Source organism: Carettochelys insculpta, chromosome 4, assembly GCF_033958435.1.
Source record: "Carettochelys insculpta isolate YL-2023 chromosome 4, ASM3395843v1, whole genome shotgun sequence".
NCBI lineage: Eukaryota > Metazoa > Chordata > Testudines > Carettochelyidae > Carettochelys > Carettochelys insculpta.
Genome location: NC_134140.1, coordinates 135,266,259 through 135,284,050, shown reverse-complemented (window position 1 = coordinate 135,284,050; position 17,792 = coordinate 135,266,259). Strand labels below are relative to the sequence as shown.

The following is a 17,792-nucleotide window of genomic DNA, read 5'->3' as shown; positions in this document are numbered from 1 at the left end:
GCAGACTGCTCCCGAAGGCAGAGCGCACAAGTCACCCCATCTTGTTTTAGCCTGGCTCTTTACAAACTGCTTGGCTGAATTTACACAGCCCCCTCTCTTCTGGAAGGGGCGTAGTAATGAACAAAGGTGATTATTCAAATGAGGCATGTATTTAAATATCTCACACCTCATTTGCATAGTCCCAGGAGATTTCACTTCCAGAAGAGCTCCTTCTGGAAGCTACAGAGCCGTGTAGACAAGACCCTTCGGGAAGGAACCCCCTCTTCTGAAAGCTCCCTTATTCCACAAATGCTTATTTACTTTGTTGGTATTTTCCATCCTTTATTTTTGTGAATAAATTACTATTTTAAGGCAATTATTTGATTCTTGTGTCCTAAAGAAGGGTCTGTGTTTATTCGTGCCTTAGACTGAAAGGTCAGCCATCAGATTACAGCTCTTTGTTTCCTAGCTCTCTCCTAAGGGAGGGTTAAGAACTTGGGCTTTACGCCACAGGGGAACATCACAAGTGTGTCTTCCTGGGTTAAAGGGGGTTTTTTCTCACTTGGGTGGTGGTAGTCTGTCAACCCAGGATCAGGGAATCTGTGACCTTGGGGAGCTTTTTCATGCACAGCCTGTAGAGGAAAGGTATCTTTAAGGGTTTTGTGAGTTCCAACTTTCTGTATTCGGAGTGTCAGAATGGAGAGGCAGTCCTGACAGCATCTGAAAAAAAATAGGCCTTTTATTTAGGGGCTGGACTGTGGCCTTAGAAGTATAGTTCTGGGCAACCATTTTGAATATCTTGCTTCTAGTAATGCTTTGAAAATCCAGGCTACAGCTCCCTTTCCATGTAAGAAACTAGAAAACCAAATTAATTGGAAGGCAAGTCAGTGCTGGCTGAACATTCATCCATCGAAATGACATGAGATTGCAGGTAAGTTGTATTTGGTTTGTCCTTGTGACAGGATGTACTTGTCCTGCACTGATGGTGCAGGCATTAACCCCACCCAATAAGTTGAGGAGACCATGTCCCCTCAACCCTGCTTGGCATGCTCCAGCTGGAAACTAGCTGTAGATGGGAACAGCTCAGTTAGGGCTTTCCAATAAGTAGACAGAGCCAGAGGTGCCAAGACACCAGAAAGGTCCTGGTACCTGCAAGTATCGGAGGGGTAGCCGTGTTAGTCTGGATCTGTAACAGCAACGAAGGGTCCTGTGGCACCTTATAGACTAACAGAAAAGTTTTGAGCATGAGCTTTCGTGAGCACAGCCTCACTTCATCAGATGAGGGTCTTGGAAATCTGCAGGGCCAGCTATAAATGAGCCAGAGCAAGGGTGGGGATAACAAGGTTAGCTCAGTAGTAAGCCTCACCCTTGATGACTGAGCTAACCTTGTTATCCCCACCCTTGCTCTGGCTTATTTATAGCTGGCCCTGCAGATTTCCAAGACCCTCATCTGATGAAGTGAGGCTGTGCTCACGAAAGCTCATGCTCAAAACTTTTCTGTTAGTCTATAAGGTGCCACAGGACCCTTCGTTGCTGGTACCTACAGACACCCATGAGAGGTTGCAGCACAGGCCAAAGCACCTGGACCAGTTATAGAACCAAGCACTGTATTAATGTATTTTGGTCAGATCAGCACTGCTGGGGCCCTGGCTTAGGACCTGGTGAAGTAGGGATAGCCCAGGTCCCCCTTGTCTGGCTACCACCACTTGTGGGTGGTGGCTCACTTCCCTACCTGAACAATAGGACATACATTACTGTGGATAGACTGCAGAATTATGGGCTTTGGCCACTAGGCCACACAGCCCTGCAGAGAAAGGGCGGCCATATTTGACTTTGACCATGGAGTCACACAGCCTTGAGGGAAAGAGCAGACATCTTTGGTGATCGGGGCCATACAGCCTTGAGAGAGGGCAGCCACACTGACTTTGCATCCAAACCTACAGTATCCTGGAACAAAAGGTGATTGCTCAGACTTAGTCACATGGCTATAACACCCACCTACGTAACTGCCATGCCCCTGTAAATCTCAGCTCACCCTCCCCAAACACTGTTCCCTTTTACCACAAACCCCTCACCCTGTCCTCTCTCACCCACCTGTTCCATTCCATTCCACCAACACCTGTTCCCTGTTCTTGCCCCAAACCCATTCTCCTTTCTCCTGTACAATCACTGAGGCTTTACCACCCCACATCCCATGTCACATAATTTCTGCTGCCTCAGGGACAACTCCTCTCTGTCCTCAGAGCTGGCTGGGGTAGGAGGCAGAGGCTGAGCTGGGTTCCTCACTGCAGTCTCCTGCCTGCCCAAGTTTTGTGTGGAAAATCCCGTGTGGGCAGACTGAGGCCTGCTCAGAGCCGCCTTTGATATCTGCTCTAATCCAGCCCCTCCTGCCATGGACAAACGGGGGACTGGAGATGGAGATATTGACCCCCAAACCTGTAACCTGTGGGAGGTATCCCACTGACTCCTTGCCCCACAGTAAGTGACCTAGGACTCACAAAAGTCATTTGGTCAATTTGATCATCAAAGGGTTTTCAAAAATCATAAATTTCGTGACTTCAGCTATGTAAACTGGAAATTTCACAGGGTGAAACTGTAGGGGCTCTGTCCCCAAAAGGAATGTGGGTGGGGGAGTCCCAAGTTTTTTGTAAAGGAGGTTGCGGTACAGGGTGAACCTCTCTAGCCCAGCACTCTCTCATCTGGCAAACTCCGTAATCCTACATGATTTTAGTCAGCTGGACAACCACTTACCATGGGTATGGCCAAGTTTCCCATGGTCCCAGAAAGATTGTTTACAGCCACCAGTCCTGGCTCTGAGTTGCCTGTGCTGTTACTGAGCTGTAATTTATCCCTAAATGTCTTCTAGGAGCCCAGTAAGCAGTGGGAGAGTTAGTAATGTGCTAGAAAATATTGACCTCCTGTAAGTCCGGCAAATTCCCTCTGGCACCACTCAGGTCCCAAGGGTGCCTGATGAGAGAGGTTCAACCTGTACTGCTACCCTTACTTCTTCATTGTTGCTGGTGGTGGCCTTGCCTGAAGAGGTGGGCAGCTGCAGAATGGTGGTTTCTGGCCAGGAATCTAACTCTGAAAGCAAAGCTACCACCATCAGCAGAGCAGAAGAAGGATGGCATGGGTTGGTATCACCACCTCTATGTCTATGCTGCTGCCTGCAGTGCTTGGCCCGCAGTCAGCAGCTGCCACTCTCCAGCCCCCAGCTCTGGAGGCACTGCAGAACAAGGAGTGGCAAGACCACAACCCTTCTAAATTAACCTTGTGATTTCCAGAAACTCCCCTTTGGGTGAGGACCCCCATGAAATCCATGCAGGATAGAGTACAGTAAACCCTCAAGATACAGACAAGCAAGATGTGCATGTGTCTGGCTAACACACCTCCCCGCCCTGACAGGAGTGGTTTCCCAGTCCCCAGAGTAGCAGGGAGCTGGGAACCTGAGCAGGGCAGCAGCCCTGGTTAGTTTCCTGTCTCCAAGGAGCGGAGGGGAGCCTGGAGCCAGGCTGCCCCTAGTTCCCAGCTCTCTGCCACTCCTTGGAGCCCAGAAACTGTCCAAGACTGCTGCCCTGCTCAGTTTCCCCTCTTTGCAAGCGGAGGGGAGCCAGTTGCAGGATCCGGGAAACTGACCAGCTGATCAGTTTCCCAGGTCCAGCAAGCAGTGGGGAGATGGGAATCAGGCTCCCCCGGTCCTCAGCTCCCTGCCATTCTGGGAGCCAGGAAACTGAAGAGTCCTGCAGAGCTGGTCAGTTTTCCAGCTCCTGCAAGCCGAGGGGAGCCGAGAATCAGGCAGCAGCCTGGTTTCCATCGCCCCTCGATTTGCACGAAAATTCGAGTTATGTGGGGCGGGGGTTTAACAACCCCTGCATAACTCGAGAGTTTACTGTATAAAGAACAGATTTCATGCGGGGAGACTAGATTTCATGGTTTATGATGTGCTTTTCATGGCTGTGAATTTGGTAGGGCCCTACCCATAATGGTACCTATGGCCATGGATGCCCCTGCCTGAAGAAACCTCAGCCTCTTCTTTCCTGAAGAGCTGTTCCCCAGGCCAGAGGAGTCACCATGGTAACTTAAATGCAGTCTGATGCCGCGTTATCTTCCCAAGGGATGTTCCTCTGAGGGTTCCAGAAGTTCATGAGGCAGCACTACCCCCCTGCCTTTGTGAGATTGCTTCCCTTCATACAGTTAAGCAGGTGCACCTCAACCTCACCAGCCAATGCGGCATCCCTTATTATCAATGTCCTGGCCTGCAGCTATGCTACAAAATGCTGGCACTGCAGTGTTTGGCTGTTGCAAGGGCTCACTACTCGCTGAGATGAGCAACCCCAGTTTTTGAAAACGGGAGACAGCAGTAAGAGGCTGTGACTCGAGATCAGGTGAGTTGAGTTAGCCCATTAAAGAGCAAGCGCATGAGAGTTGGGCTTTCCTCATTTCCAATTTGTTACCACCTCTAATTAGCATGTTGTAGCAATTAAACAATGTTCACAGCAGAAAAAAGGCTGGAAACATATGGACTGAAGGAGGCTGCTCTAACTACACACACACAAGCATCCTGCTCCATGTGGTGATGAACGGGACCAGGCGAGACCTTAAATGCACTCCTTGGCTGCACCTTGCACAGAGAGAGCACACAAGTGAGGAGAGCAGTACAGAGCAAAGCACGCTGCCATGGGAGCCTCAGCATGCACAGTTCCTCGTAGACAATTTTACAGAGCCAGCTTTTAACCCTTTTAATGTAATGTATGCCTTGCTAGCTTTGTAGCCTTCTCTACAAAGTGTCAGGCAGTATCAAGCCAAATGCCTTACAGACGTCTATGACATCAACAATAGTATCTTTGCCAACCAACCTTGTAATTCTTTCTTAATCACATCCCAAAGCCACGCCATTACCTTGTCCAGAACTGATGTCAAACAAGTCTATAATCACTGAGGTCAGCCTCTTTACCCTTTTAAACCATTTCCACAAAATTAGGTGTCTTCCATGCTTCTGAAAGTTTCCCAATGCCACAAGACTTGTTAAAAGTCAGAATTCATGGTCCAGCAAACTCCTCAGCTAGGTCGTTTAAGACTCTTGAATGCAAGTCGTCTACACTTGGTGGGGGATATGTCTGAAATTAATGGTTGCTTAGGTTGACTGGAGGGGTGAAGGAATATTGTTATTGGACCAATTTCTGCTATGGAATGAGACAAGCTTTTGAGTCACACCGAGCTCTTCCTTTGGTCTGTAAAAGTACTCAGGGTGTCACAGTGTTCTTGGGGCATTGAGTGTGCTGGAGAAGGTACCTTAAACGCTGTGCTGGGCAGCTGCAGAACCCATGAATCTCGAGAGTGGTGATGTGGGCAGAGATGATATGTGGGGGAGGGTCATGTGCTCCCAATGCTGTGGGCAGGAGAGGCAAGAGGCCAGAGCCTATGGTAGCCCACGGGACTACTGAAGGAGGCTGGCTGCAGCAGAAGGGTCCTCCACCTCCACTCACTGGTAGTGGCGGGGAGGGGGGAATGGAGCAATGTGCCCCCAAGCCCACACCACTCCCCTGGCTCCCGGCCATGTTGTTCAGGGGAGGGGTTGGGACCCCCTCTTCATTCACTGTCAGGAAGTGGAGTAACTCAGCCTGGAGAATGGTGCTGGCTAGGGCTGCATCACTCTGCACCACTAGTATCCCAGGCCACATCACTTGGGGGAGGGAGTGTGGGGGGAGAGGGGAGCAGGGGCAGGTTGGCAGAAGACAGGAGCATGGCCTTCAGCAGAGGGGGGATGTCCTGCTATCCTGCAGGCTAAGGGTGGCATGGAGAGGAGTCACATGATGGAGGGGAGAGAGGTTATATGGCCAGCGCCTGCCCCCATGTCCCTCATCAGCAGTGGCCCCTCAGTTTTGTGTCAGTAGAGATGTGTCTTCAGGTTGTGTATCTGTTGTGGCGCTCTGGTGCTGTTCTGAATTGCTGGGCTTGTGGGAGCATGGCTCGATAACGTGCTTCCTGCAGCTGAAACATGCTTGGCCTGTTTGAAAGCCAGGAAGGTCGGGGGTGTGAGGGCTAGGAAAGATTTCTTTCAGAATGATGTCCCCATCAGTATGGATTGTGGTTGTTTAATGATTCCCTCTATGACACAGTAGATACCAACCAGAAGTATGCAGTCGGAGATAGTTATTTTCCCCTTGCACTGAGGCAGATTCTCCCAGCATATTTGGGTGGCCAGCTTCATGATGTAATCTGTTTTCTTCTGTCTTCTTCTCTGTCCTTATTTGATGAAGGCAGTATTAAGGTAGAGATTCTGGACTTTCTCCTCAAAGTGTATTCTGAGGCTATGTCTACATGATAGCCTTATTTCAAAATAAGATACATCGAAAAGGAATATCTTATTTTGAAATCACACAGCCACACATGAAATGCATTTCAAAATAGCACCCAGCTATGAACCCATTATGGCCTATTTCGAAAAAGTGCTATTCCTCAGAGAATTAGGTTTACTGCAGTCAAAATAATGCACCCATTATTTCAAATTTCTTTTGAAATAGTGTGTGCATCATTTAGACAATGCCAATATTATTTCAAAATAACTGCTGTTATTTCAAGATAAGTTGGCTGTGGAGACATACCCAGAGTGTCTAGCTGTGGATAACAGATTTCCTTATATGTATGGGGTCCTAACTGGATCTATAAATATGATAATCCATGGATTTCTTGTTTACAGCTCTCTGTAGGGTTCTATTGTGAAAGCTGATTGTGTTGTCCAGATAGTGGCTGCTGGTTTGGGAGTGTTTTAGAGGGAGTTTGATGGATGGGTAGTGGCTGTTGAAGTTGAGGGAGGTATGTGAGGGAATTTAGATCATCTGTCCAGGGCATGAAAATATCAACAGTGTAGATCAGGTATATCATTGGTTTCATGGTGCATTTGGTCAGAAATTAATGGATTGTTGTATTGAGGATCCATACTAGTACCAGGGCTGTTGCCATTGTTTGGGAAAAGTGTTCATTATTGAATATAGAATTGTCATGGTGAGGATCAAATTGATGAGTTTGCTGATGTGTTTGGGGTGAGTATCTAGATATTGTCCATTGTCTTGTAGTATTTGAGAGGAAGCAGCAAGCTTACCTTTTTGAGGGCTGTTGATGTAAGAACATAAGAACATAAGAATGGCCATACTAGGTCAGACCAAAGGTCCATCCAGCCCAGTATCCCGTCTGCCGACAGTGGCCAATGCCAGGTGCCCCAGAGAAGGAGAACAGAAGACAATGATCAAGTGATTTATCTCCTGCCATCCATCTCCTGCCCTTGTACTGAAGGCTAAGGCACCATACTTTACCCCTGGCTAATAGCCATTTATGGACCTAACCTGCAAAAATTTATCGAGCTCTTTTTTAAACCTTAATAGAGTCCTGGCCTTCACAGCCTCCTCCGGCAAGGAGTTCCACAGGTTGACTGTGCGCTGTGTGAAGAAAAATTTCCTTTTATTAGTTTTGAACCTACTACCCATCAATTTCATTTGATGTCCCCTAGTTCTTGTATTATGGGAAAAGGTAAATAATTTTTCTATATTCACTTTCTCCACACCATTCATGATTTTATATACCTCTATCATATCGCCCCTCAATCGCCTCTTTTCCAGACTGAAAAGTCCCAGTCTCTCTAGCCTCTCCCCATATGGGACCCGTTCCAAACCCCAAATCATCTTAGTCGCCCTTTTCTGAACCTTTTCTAATGCCAATATATCTTTTTTGAGGTGAGGAGACCACATCTGCACGCAGTACTCAAGATGTGGGCATACCATCGTTTTATATAGGGGAAGTATGATATCTTTTGTCTTATTATCTATCCCTTTTTTTAATAATTCCTAACATCCTATTTGCTTTATTAACTGCCGCGGCACACTGCGTGGATATCTTCAGAGAACTATCCACTATAACTCCAAGATCCCTTTCCTGATCTGTCGTAGCTAAATTTGACCCCATCATGTTGTACGTGTAATTTGGGTTATTTTTTCCAATGTGCATTACCTTACACTTACCCACATTAAATTTCATTTGCCATTTTGCTGCCCAATCACTCAGTTTGCTGAGATCTTTTTGTAGTTCTTCACAATCCCTTTTGGTTTTGACTGTCCTGAACAACTTGGTGTCATCTGCAAACTTTGCCACCTCACTGCTTACCTCATTTTCTAGATCATTGATGAACAAGTTGAACAGGATCGGTCCCAGGACTGACCCCTGGGGAACACCACTAGTTACCCCCTCCATTGTGAAAATTTACCATTTATTCCAACCCTTTGTTTTCTGTCTTTTAACCAATTCCCGATCCATGAAAGGATCTTTCCTCCTATCCCATGACCGCCTAATGTACAAGGAGGCGCTATCCAAAGTGGCAAGAACAGTGATCTGAGAGGAGTTGATAATGTTGCATATTTTCAGGAGGAAGTCAGTTGTGTCCTGGAGGAAATCAGCCTTTTATGTGGAAAGTGTTTGAGGCTAGTTTCCAGGAGTTCTGATATTCCTTCAGTTATAACCCTTAAATTCCTGGATAAATTGTAATGTCTGATCTTCTTTGGGGTCTTTCTACAGGTCATATCAAGGAGTTGTTGGTTGGTCTTGCTAACAGTTATCACGGTTGAAAGCTACCACATCCTCCCTTGCTTTGTCCCTTGGTTTGATCACTATCTGTTGGTTGGATTTCAGGGACTGTATAGTTGTCTTCCTTGGTCGCAACAAGATTGTGATGGATGTAACATTTGCTAATGATCTCATAGTTAATTGTTTCCTTGAAGTAATCAATGTAATGTTTCAAGAGTGTAGTTTCGTCTACTGTGAGTTATTCATTCAGAAGTTTCTTTTCTTCTTACGACTGTTGGTGAGGATGTGGTAGTTGTGAGTGGTGTCGTTAATGTCATGAAAGAATTTCTTGAGGTAGAGGCAACAAAGAATTCCCTGCTTCTGCACAACTCAGTACACTATGACAGTCTATGATGGGGAAGAATTCAGTCCTCTGGAGAGTACAGATAATTCAGCTCCAGTGAGGGGTGGGCAATCTTTATAAGTTGTTGAAGTTGATATGTCCTGTAGTGTTCACGTGGTGGGTCCTGGTGCTGGTTTGGGGTTTTGTTTTGTTTTTTTCCTGAAGGCTGTGGAGTTGTTGCAGTTCATTCAACTTCTTGTGTTATGTGTGGATGGCGGTCATCAGGCTTTTGAATTCTTGGTTTGTGTTTCTTCTATGATCTCCAGGCATTTTTCCAGATATTTTTCCTTCCAGTGTAGAGGTGTGTGGTGATTTCTTGTTTAAGGTGATCACGTCTGGACCTTCTACAGGATGAAACTCTCTAATCTGGAACTCTCATTCAGCAAACTCTGTTATACAGCATGATTTTAGTTAGCCGGATGACCACGTATCATGAGTGTTACCAAGCTTCCCATGGTTCCATGAAGTTTGTTTACAGCCACCAGTCCTGGCTCTCAGTGTTCTATGCTGTTATTTACCTGTAATGTACTCCTAAATGTCTTCTAAGAGAAAAGTGAGCATTGGAAGTGTTGGTAAAGTGCTGGAAAATATTGATCTTTCTTTTGTCTGGTAAATTCTCTCCTCTGGCATCAGTCAGGTCCTGAGGGTGCTAGGGAAAGGGAAAGAACATAATCACATGATATGACCGACATCACTCCTTCCACTTGGCTTCCTCATTTTGGCCAGAAGGGAAATAGCATGCTAATAGCTTTCCTTCTGCTATTTCCTTCCCAGTAATAGACAGTAAGGCAGGTCCTTCATCCATGTGGAGAACTTAGATTATTGTAAACTTTAAGAATGCCTCCATGACAATCTAATTCTCCGTGACCTGGGTCTACCTTTCCTAATCTCTCCCTGAATGTCATCTTCTTCATAAAGAAACCCACATATATCATTTTGTCACTAACACACCATGATTCCCTAACCTGCGTCTATAAAAAGAGATGCTTTCCTCTCAAGGTTGCAATTATTATAGAAACAGCTGTAAATTGAGCACTTAGAGAAAAGTCTGTGAAGCACCCTTCAGCTAATGCCTGATATCGAAACAAATCTGTTTATTTTGCAATGATTTATACAGACTGTTTATTTATATTAAAACTTGCTCAAACACCCAGTTAGATAGGGACAGTAAGCAGTGCATGATGCCCTTACGGGGAAGTGTCCATAGTGACATAAACAGAGGTTATAGTAAAGCACATTCATCCAGTAAGGCACTACAGGGGTTTCTCAATGGAGAAGAAAGCTGGAGCTCAAATGACAGACAGAGGATGTAACTAAAGCACAAACTGTATGGATGAAAACAGAACTGACAGTGCAGGAGGAGTGGCATCTGTTCACAAGGTACATGCCTCCCCTTTGTACCCCTGGCTTTGACTCGCTTACATCTAATTTGTCTGTCATTGCAGGGGTCTTGGGCACCGGCACACCTCAGGCCCAACAGTTCAGTTACCTGCAGGTTGTAATGCTTTGGTCTTATTGTAGTTGTTGGGCTTTGTGTTGAGGTGTCCCGTGATTTATGGGAGGTCAGACTGGATCATCAGTTGGTCCCCTCTGATTCTCTGGACAAACTTCATCTCAGTGTAGAGGCCTAAGCACTGCATATACTCTTCAAAACTGGACTTAGACAGAACTGTAGGGCTACTTAGACCTTATGTTGCTATTGCTTTTCACCTGAGGACTTGTCTGCCCTGATTGAAGTCCCATCCACACACACAATCCTGAGTCAAGTGTGGTGGTGCTCTTAACTCAAGTTGGCTGCACGCTCAGCGCACAGAGGCTAACACTTGAATAAGCATAGCTTATCAGTGGCTAACACAACCACCCTGAGCGTGGAGGCAAGCTATTACCACTTCTGAGTGCTGCTACTCCAGTAACACCTTCCCACAATTCCCCTCATGTCCAGAGAGGGCAGACAAGTTCTTCCACAATTCACTGGGAAGGGATTCCAAGCATGGCTCAGTGCACTGCTGCACAAAGAACTCTGGGATGTGTCCCCAGAAAACCACAGTTGAGTACAACAGATCAAGGGCTATTTGTATAGCATGGCCACTCGCACTCAAAAGGAGGAACTTAGAGTGTAGTTTGCCTGAGTTGACTCTACTGGAAAGACGTGCACTTAGAGTAGCAGTCATGTGAGGGATGTAGGTCTAAAGCCACAAAGGGAGCTAGCCCAATGAGTAGGTGCTTGACCAAGGAGTGAAAAATCCTGATTCAGTTCTGCTGGGGAACTGAGATGGCAGGTGACCCACACACACTAATAAAGCAGGAGTGCGGGAAGAATCTGCCAGCGGCTCTGCCAGCCCTTAGAACAGCAGTGGGCTAGTGCCTGGGCCCCAGGAGTGGCCCTTCTTTGTCTCAGTGGGCTGCAAGATTGTCATGACCAAGCTGAAGAAACCAGCAGTCCAGTAGCACTTTAAAGACGAATAAAATAATGTATGAGGTGATGAGCTTTCATGGGACAGACCCACTTCTTTAGATCTGGAGATGTGCCAATCTGAGGAAGCGGGTCAGCCCCATGAAAGCTCATCACCTAATAAATTATTTTGTTAGTCTTTTAAAGTGCTGCTTGACTGCTGGTTTGTTTTCTTAGAACACAGCCTAACACAGCCACCTCTGTTACTAAAAACCAAGCTGGTCTCATAGGATAGAGTAGTTTTGCTCCCTGCGCTTCGGCACCTGGAATTTGTGGGGTGTGCTGACCTAACCAACAGGATGCAGAGGGAGTGCCTGGCTCTCACAGTCGGTGTCATGTGCAGTCAGCACATACCTCATCTCATATGCCCCTCTTTACGTGCTTGTCACGTTAGTAATACCCATATAAGAAAGCTACACAGATGGAAACCAGCAGAATCTGGCAACCCTGCACATGGGTAATAATGAACAAGATGTATTGCAGGCCATACTTAAAACTTCAACGAGCTGCATGCAGCTCCTGGGCCACAAGTTGCACACCGCTGCCTTAGAAGTTGGCAAGGGCTCCCAAGCAGCCTACCATTTGCTGGCCAAGGCTCATTGGAACTGCAGTACAGCCAGTTTTTAAATTTTTAAATAGCTATTCAGGTTCTGCAAAGTTTGAAAGTGCTATTGGTGTTACTGTGTTTGGATTTACTTTATCTCATCTTGTTTTCTTTAGCAGAGAGCAGAAGAACACCAAAACAGGAGTCACCCTTTAGAAGAGTTCCAATGGAAGACAGTGTCATCTAGCACAACAGGAAGTACTCCAGTATTCCCTGTTTCTATGAAAGAGGTGCTGGGGCTCAAGCAATTATCTTACTTTCATAACTGATGCAACAAGCCTAGACACGCCGGGACCATGAACTGCCAAGTCTGGAACAAATTAAGTGCTGCCTGACTTGCTTACACGTTTGTTCAGCGTGAACCTCTGTGTTCCTCAGTTTACCCAGCTCTAAAGAAGACAGAAGATCATAGTCCAGAGAAGGAGTTGAAGCTCCATCAGTTAATGGCTCCACATGTAGGGGCATTGGGACTCTCTAAATAGCACTGCTGAGAGGCAATTTTAGAAAGACTTTGTTGGGTGAGTTACATGGCAGGGCACATCTTGGAAAGTTATTTTTGTAGCGGCAGCTAATGGATTATATTTTCAAATGTGGCTGGAGATTTTGGGTGGCCCAAGATTTGGGTTCCCAATTTGAGAGACACTGAATGGGCTTGATGGGAAGAAACACTCACCTGTGAAAGTTAGGGCTCATTAAGAAATCTCCTGTTGGGCACAATAGAATTGAAGCACACACAACATCACTGGATGCTATTGTAAATTATTGACTAGTGTGTAAAAAGTTCTAGTGGTGTGTGTGTGTGTGTCTTGGGGGTGTGGGGTGGATGGAATACCTTATCATTCCAAAATCAGCTAAACGGTAAACACAGTACTTTAGATCAGAGTTTCTTAAGCTTTGAGATCACGGAACACCAATGAAAATTCTCTTCAAAAATTGTTGCCATACCAATAAAACACCATACAGCAACATATAGAGCAAAATCAGAAATGAACTGATTCAATCAGGTATCATAGCAATGGCGAAGTAACATTGTATCTGGTTTTAACAACAGAAAATGTAGACTATCGGTTTATTTTTCCAAACACTGGCGGCACAGCTGAGAATTGTTGATGGAACACCAGTGTTCCACAGCACAGAGCTTAAGAAACACAGCTTTTGAGTCCCTTGTAAATAGAAAATATTCAGCATCAACTTCTCTGGCAGCTCCGTGAACACAGCACTTCTGAGTGAAAGCTGATGAAATTTCCTCTTCCGATGTAAATACAGCTGGATTTTTGTTTTGTTTTGTTTTAAAGTGAACCTTACTCTCCAGAGGTTTTTTGCAGAAACTTTTTTTTTTGGTGGGTGGGGGGGGAAGAAGGCTGAAAAAATGCAGATTCAGTCACACCAAAACAATCGTTCTGCTACTTTTCAGAGTTGCCAAGGAATTGAAAAAGCTGTAAAGCTGTCACCCACCCACTTTTGGCATGGAAGTCTCTTTCTATTTAGTGTTGTGCAGTGAGTCTGGAACTCCTGTAATTACCTGTGACTTTCAGTGGCTGCAGATGGCAACATGGGTTTCTCAGACTCAAAGTCCATGTGAACTTTGCCAAATGATGTGTATATGAGCCAGCAACAATTACAATGGATTGTGAAGGAGCCTGAGTAGACAGAAGGTCACTTGCAGTTAATTCAGCTGATGCTTCTTTTTTGTTGCTTGCTAGAATTGAATTTGTGGGGCCACATTCTCAGGTTATGCATGCACTTGAAGTGCTGCTCAGCTGTGCTGCCGTAGGACTTCAGTGTAGAAGCTTGCTACGGCAATAGGAAGGGTTCTTTCATTGCTGTAATCAATTCACCTCTCTGACAGGCAGTAGCCACAACAGAAGAATTCTTCCATCGACCTTGTGCTAGCTCCACTAGAGGTCACGTTGGCCAAGCTGCGTCTCTTGCTAAGATGCATTTGTGTGGCTTTTTCACACCCTTCAGGGATGCAGCTAGCCTACTGAAAGTTTTCAGTGTAGAATAGCTCTGGGCAGATATAAGTAGTTATGCTGATTTACGCCCTCTGAGCATCTGGCCACTGATGTTCCTATGGGCAAGGCAGAATTCAATTCCTTAAAACATTAGTTCTACAAACCCTCAAAGCTGGCTAATTGTGTTTGGCCAGTTCTGTCTGTATGGCCACTTAGAGCCATGCCCCCTAAACTCCTGTGCAGTGTTTTGTGTGAGAGCCTCGTGAGCGAGACTAAGACGGCGTATAATACTCACCTCTGTATGTGTGGGAGTACAGACTAATGGAGAGGGCATATGCGAGGATGTGGAATCAGGCTTTTATCAGCACAAGTTTGGAATGATTCCTTCCAGAGTACTATGGCAAAGCCATGAGCGAGAACAGCAGCCTACTAACAAATACAGCCAAAGGAAATCTTTGCTGCAACCCACATCATCTCTCTACATATACCCCATATTTAACAGCCAAAAATAATTCAAAATTATTTAGGCCACAATCCTGCAACCCTGCACATACTTAACTGAGTAGAGGTTACATTCAGGTGTAAGTGCTTGCAGGACGGGGGCCACCCAGCATTGATTAATGTTTTAATTGTTCCTTCCTAATTAAAGCCAGGCTCATTAACTGTGAGCCCCACTTTACAGACTCTTGAAGAAGAAAATTAAATAAGCTATAATGACTTATTTAATGGAAAGAGCACAGTTCTGAAGCCTAGACTCGTAGAAAAAGCACAGCGCATGTGTTGTGTACCCCCATGGGAATTAGAAATCTCCCTTTTCCCTGGGGTATGAAGTTGTCGCTCCCAGCACTGATAGGCCATGAGATGTTGTCCCTGCTGAAACATGGTTGAGTGGAATTTCAGGGGTGAAATCTTCCCTGTGGCAAAAGAGGGAAACGGTTCTCTGGCAGATTGATTAACTGAAACCAGCCACTGGTTGAAGCTGCTCAGACATTTTAAAAGCCAGAAGGTGAAATACAAGTGACAAACTGTGGAGCCCTGCAATGAACTGCATTTCTCATTTTTCCCAGTGCCCCACTCATCCCTTAATTCATCTCTGCAGCAGCAGTGCTAACACCCAGACTTCAAAACAGCCACTTACAAATCTAGCTGCAAGAGGTAAAGTTTCCTCATACACCACAACCCCACCCACCTTCCCAAAACAAGTTTGGCCTGAAAATTGAACTCCAGGATAGTGTTGCCAATTCTCACAATATTTTCCACACACCTCGTAATGTTAGATGATTTCCTGGAAGGTGCAGATCCTGGGGTTGTGTGATTACATAAACAGCTCCATTTTAATTGGGAGAGGCAGGGGGCAAAAGCGCGTCTAGTCCTCCTCACTGTGTGGGAAAGGTTCATAAGTGCACCCAGTTGTACCTGAAAGGCTCAAAGCAGAGGGCCTATAAACAGCACCCCAAATTTACTCTTTCTTTATAATCACAGGAGGTTGTGGGGCCTGGCTCATGATTTCAGATCCATGACTTTGGCAGCAATGGAGCAGTGATAGGTTTAAGGTCAGATATCTGACGAAACATCAGGGATGTAACTGGGAAACCTACTGGTTGAAACTCTCTTGCCTGGCAGTGGCCATGCTCCAGCCTGACTTCAGATGTTGCTGGACCAGCTGCCCAGAGCTGGGTGGCTGGTGGGACACTCCTGCTAGTGGCGGGAAGCCCTGCTGACAGCCGTCTTGCAAGGGCCCCCATGGCAGCTGGGGATCCCCGGCAGCAGCTCTGCACCTGCAGGGAGACGGGCTGGAGTGGGGAGTGCCCCCCAAGCAGCCTCGGGGCAGGGAGCTGGTGGCGGCCAGGAGGGGCTGAGGCCTGACCTCCCATGGCCTGGTATATTCCCTTGTTCGTGACCACTCAGGTCCCCGGTGTGTTGGACCAAGAGGCACAACCTGTCTGCCACTGGAAAGCAGAGTCTCAGGTTTATATTGCAGCATCCAGAGCTTGTTTCTCGCCCTGGAACAGCCCATCATATTGAATGTTTCGTCTAGAGAAGTTATTGCTTCAGGCATTTACAGTTCATTCATTAGATTGCTCTTCATTCAGCCCTGTAGAGTTGGCTGCATGGCAATGGAGGGTGCCTGCTTAAAAGACGAGCAAAACCTGAGATTCCTGATTAACGAGGTGCAAGTGCTCTCCAGTGCATGTGTGCTGGAACTGTGGCATGGACAGCTTTCACGCTGTGACAGTGCAGTTTCAGCACTCATTTGGGACCTGCTTAACTCATGCGTGGCTTCTGTACGCCTAAGTAACGAAGTCATCTCAAAAACCTGTGAGTAAATGCACTCCCACCTCTGTGCATGCATGTGTGTGTGTGTGTGTCTGTGCATACACACATGTAGCAGCTAGCAAATGGTCACTGACAACCTTGGCTCAGACTTTCAAAAGAGTTTAACTCCACCGAGCCCCCAGTGACAAACAGGGGGAATTATTGGATACTGAACACTTGCAAAAAACAGATCTTCATTAAGCACTGGGCCCAGAAGCCTCTCTGCCTAACGGCTTATATCCTGCTATTGGATCTGTATGGGCACCAGATACCACTCACAGGGATCTGATTGTGGGATGGACATCTCCAGCTCTGCTCTCATGCCTGTTTGTTGACTCTGCTTCATGTTGCCCCATGTGTTGATAGTTTTACTCAAGCAGACATTATCCACTAGTAAATTGACCAAACCCTGCACCAGCGCCTCAGAACAGCCTTCAGACAATCCAGCCACCTGGCCACTACTGAACTGATCCCAACATTTAGTTGGCAAAGAGCCCCAGCTCCCATTAGTGAACCCCTGAGCCATCCAGCACCCTGCCCCCACCCCAACAGATATCTTATTTAATCCAGCTCCAAGTCAACAGTGATTTGTGTTTCATTGCCTTAAACCAGCTGAACCTTCCTACTCCTCAGGCATGGAGAGAATCGTAATACACTGTAATTACTGTACTCCGACTGATGCAATGCTGTGAAAAGTTATCTGGAAAGTATTAATAAAATGTAAATTATAAAAAAAAAAGTTGGTATTGCTTGAACTTAATAATGCACTCATGTTTCCGCTACATGCCTGCTCATTACAGACCTGCCTTTGAGTTCTCTATTAAAGTGAGTTATTCAAACTATTTGTACAGTTGTGTTCTGTGTGACGTTATATACTGTATGGCTATATCCCAGTTAGATGCACTGCTTGAGCATTTTATTAATCTATTATTTCTTTCAGGCATTGATTTTAGTGGCACTTGTGTAATGCTCTGATGACAAAAAACAAACAGATTGCCTTCACAGTATGGATTAGTTTACTTAACACTTTAGTGTAGGTAGGTTATCTTGCGCTGTAACAATAGAATTCATCTTTGTATTATTTACAAAAGACTGACTTGGCCTCATAGCAATCACTGAAAAGACTAGTGCTATTTTATTTATGTATAAAAGTTTAACCTACGCAGGCACCAAGTTTTGTCCAAGCAAATTTGTTAGTGAACAGATATTTGAAGTGATTGTATGTTCCTTTTTAAAAATTATTAAATTTTCTAGTGAAATTCAGGATGTCCAAAGCACCTTGGTCTACCAGCCATTAACAAGCTCTCTTGTGGATGCTTTCTGGCAACTGCAGTTGGCTACTACAACAGGTCGTATAAAAATATAGCCTTAATACAGGAGATATGGCTAGGTGAATGGCTGTGCTGCAGGACTCTGAAGCACTGGGGTGCTGCCCGACAGTCACAGGTTTGGTGTACAATGAAAACAAAAATTATATAACACTCAGTGATAGATGAACAACATATGATAACCCCTCCCTCCCACCCACAC

General features: G+C 45.8%; 1 protein-coding gene across 1 annotated transcript in view; it reads left to right on the top strand.

Annotated features, from left to right (window-relative positions):
* Positions 1-17,050, top strand: part of ADGRL3 (adhesion G protein-coupled receptor L3) — a 738,987-nt gene extending 721,937 nt beyond the window's left edge. Inside the window, exon 23 of the mRNA XM_074993922.1 lies at positions 12,108-17,050. Within this exon, the coding sequence (XP_074850023.1) occupies positions 12,108-12,178 (71 nt within the window). The 3' untranslated portion in view covers positions 12,179-17,050. The remainder of the gene's footprint in view (positions 1-12,107) is intronic.
* Positions 17,051-17,792: the final 742 nt, after the last annotated feature.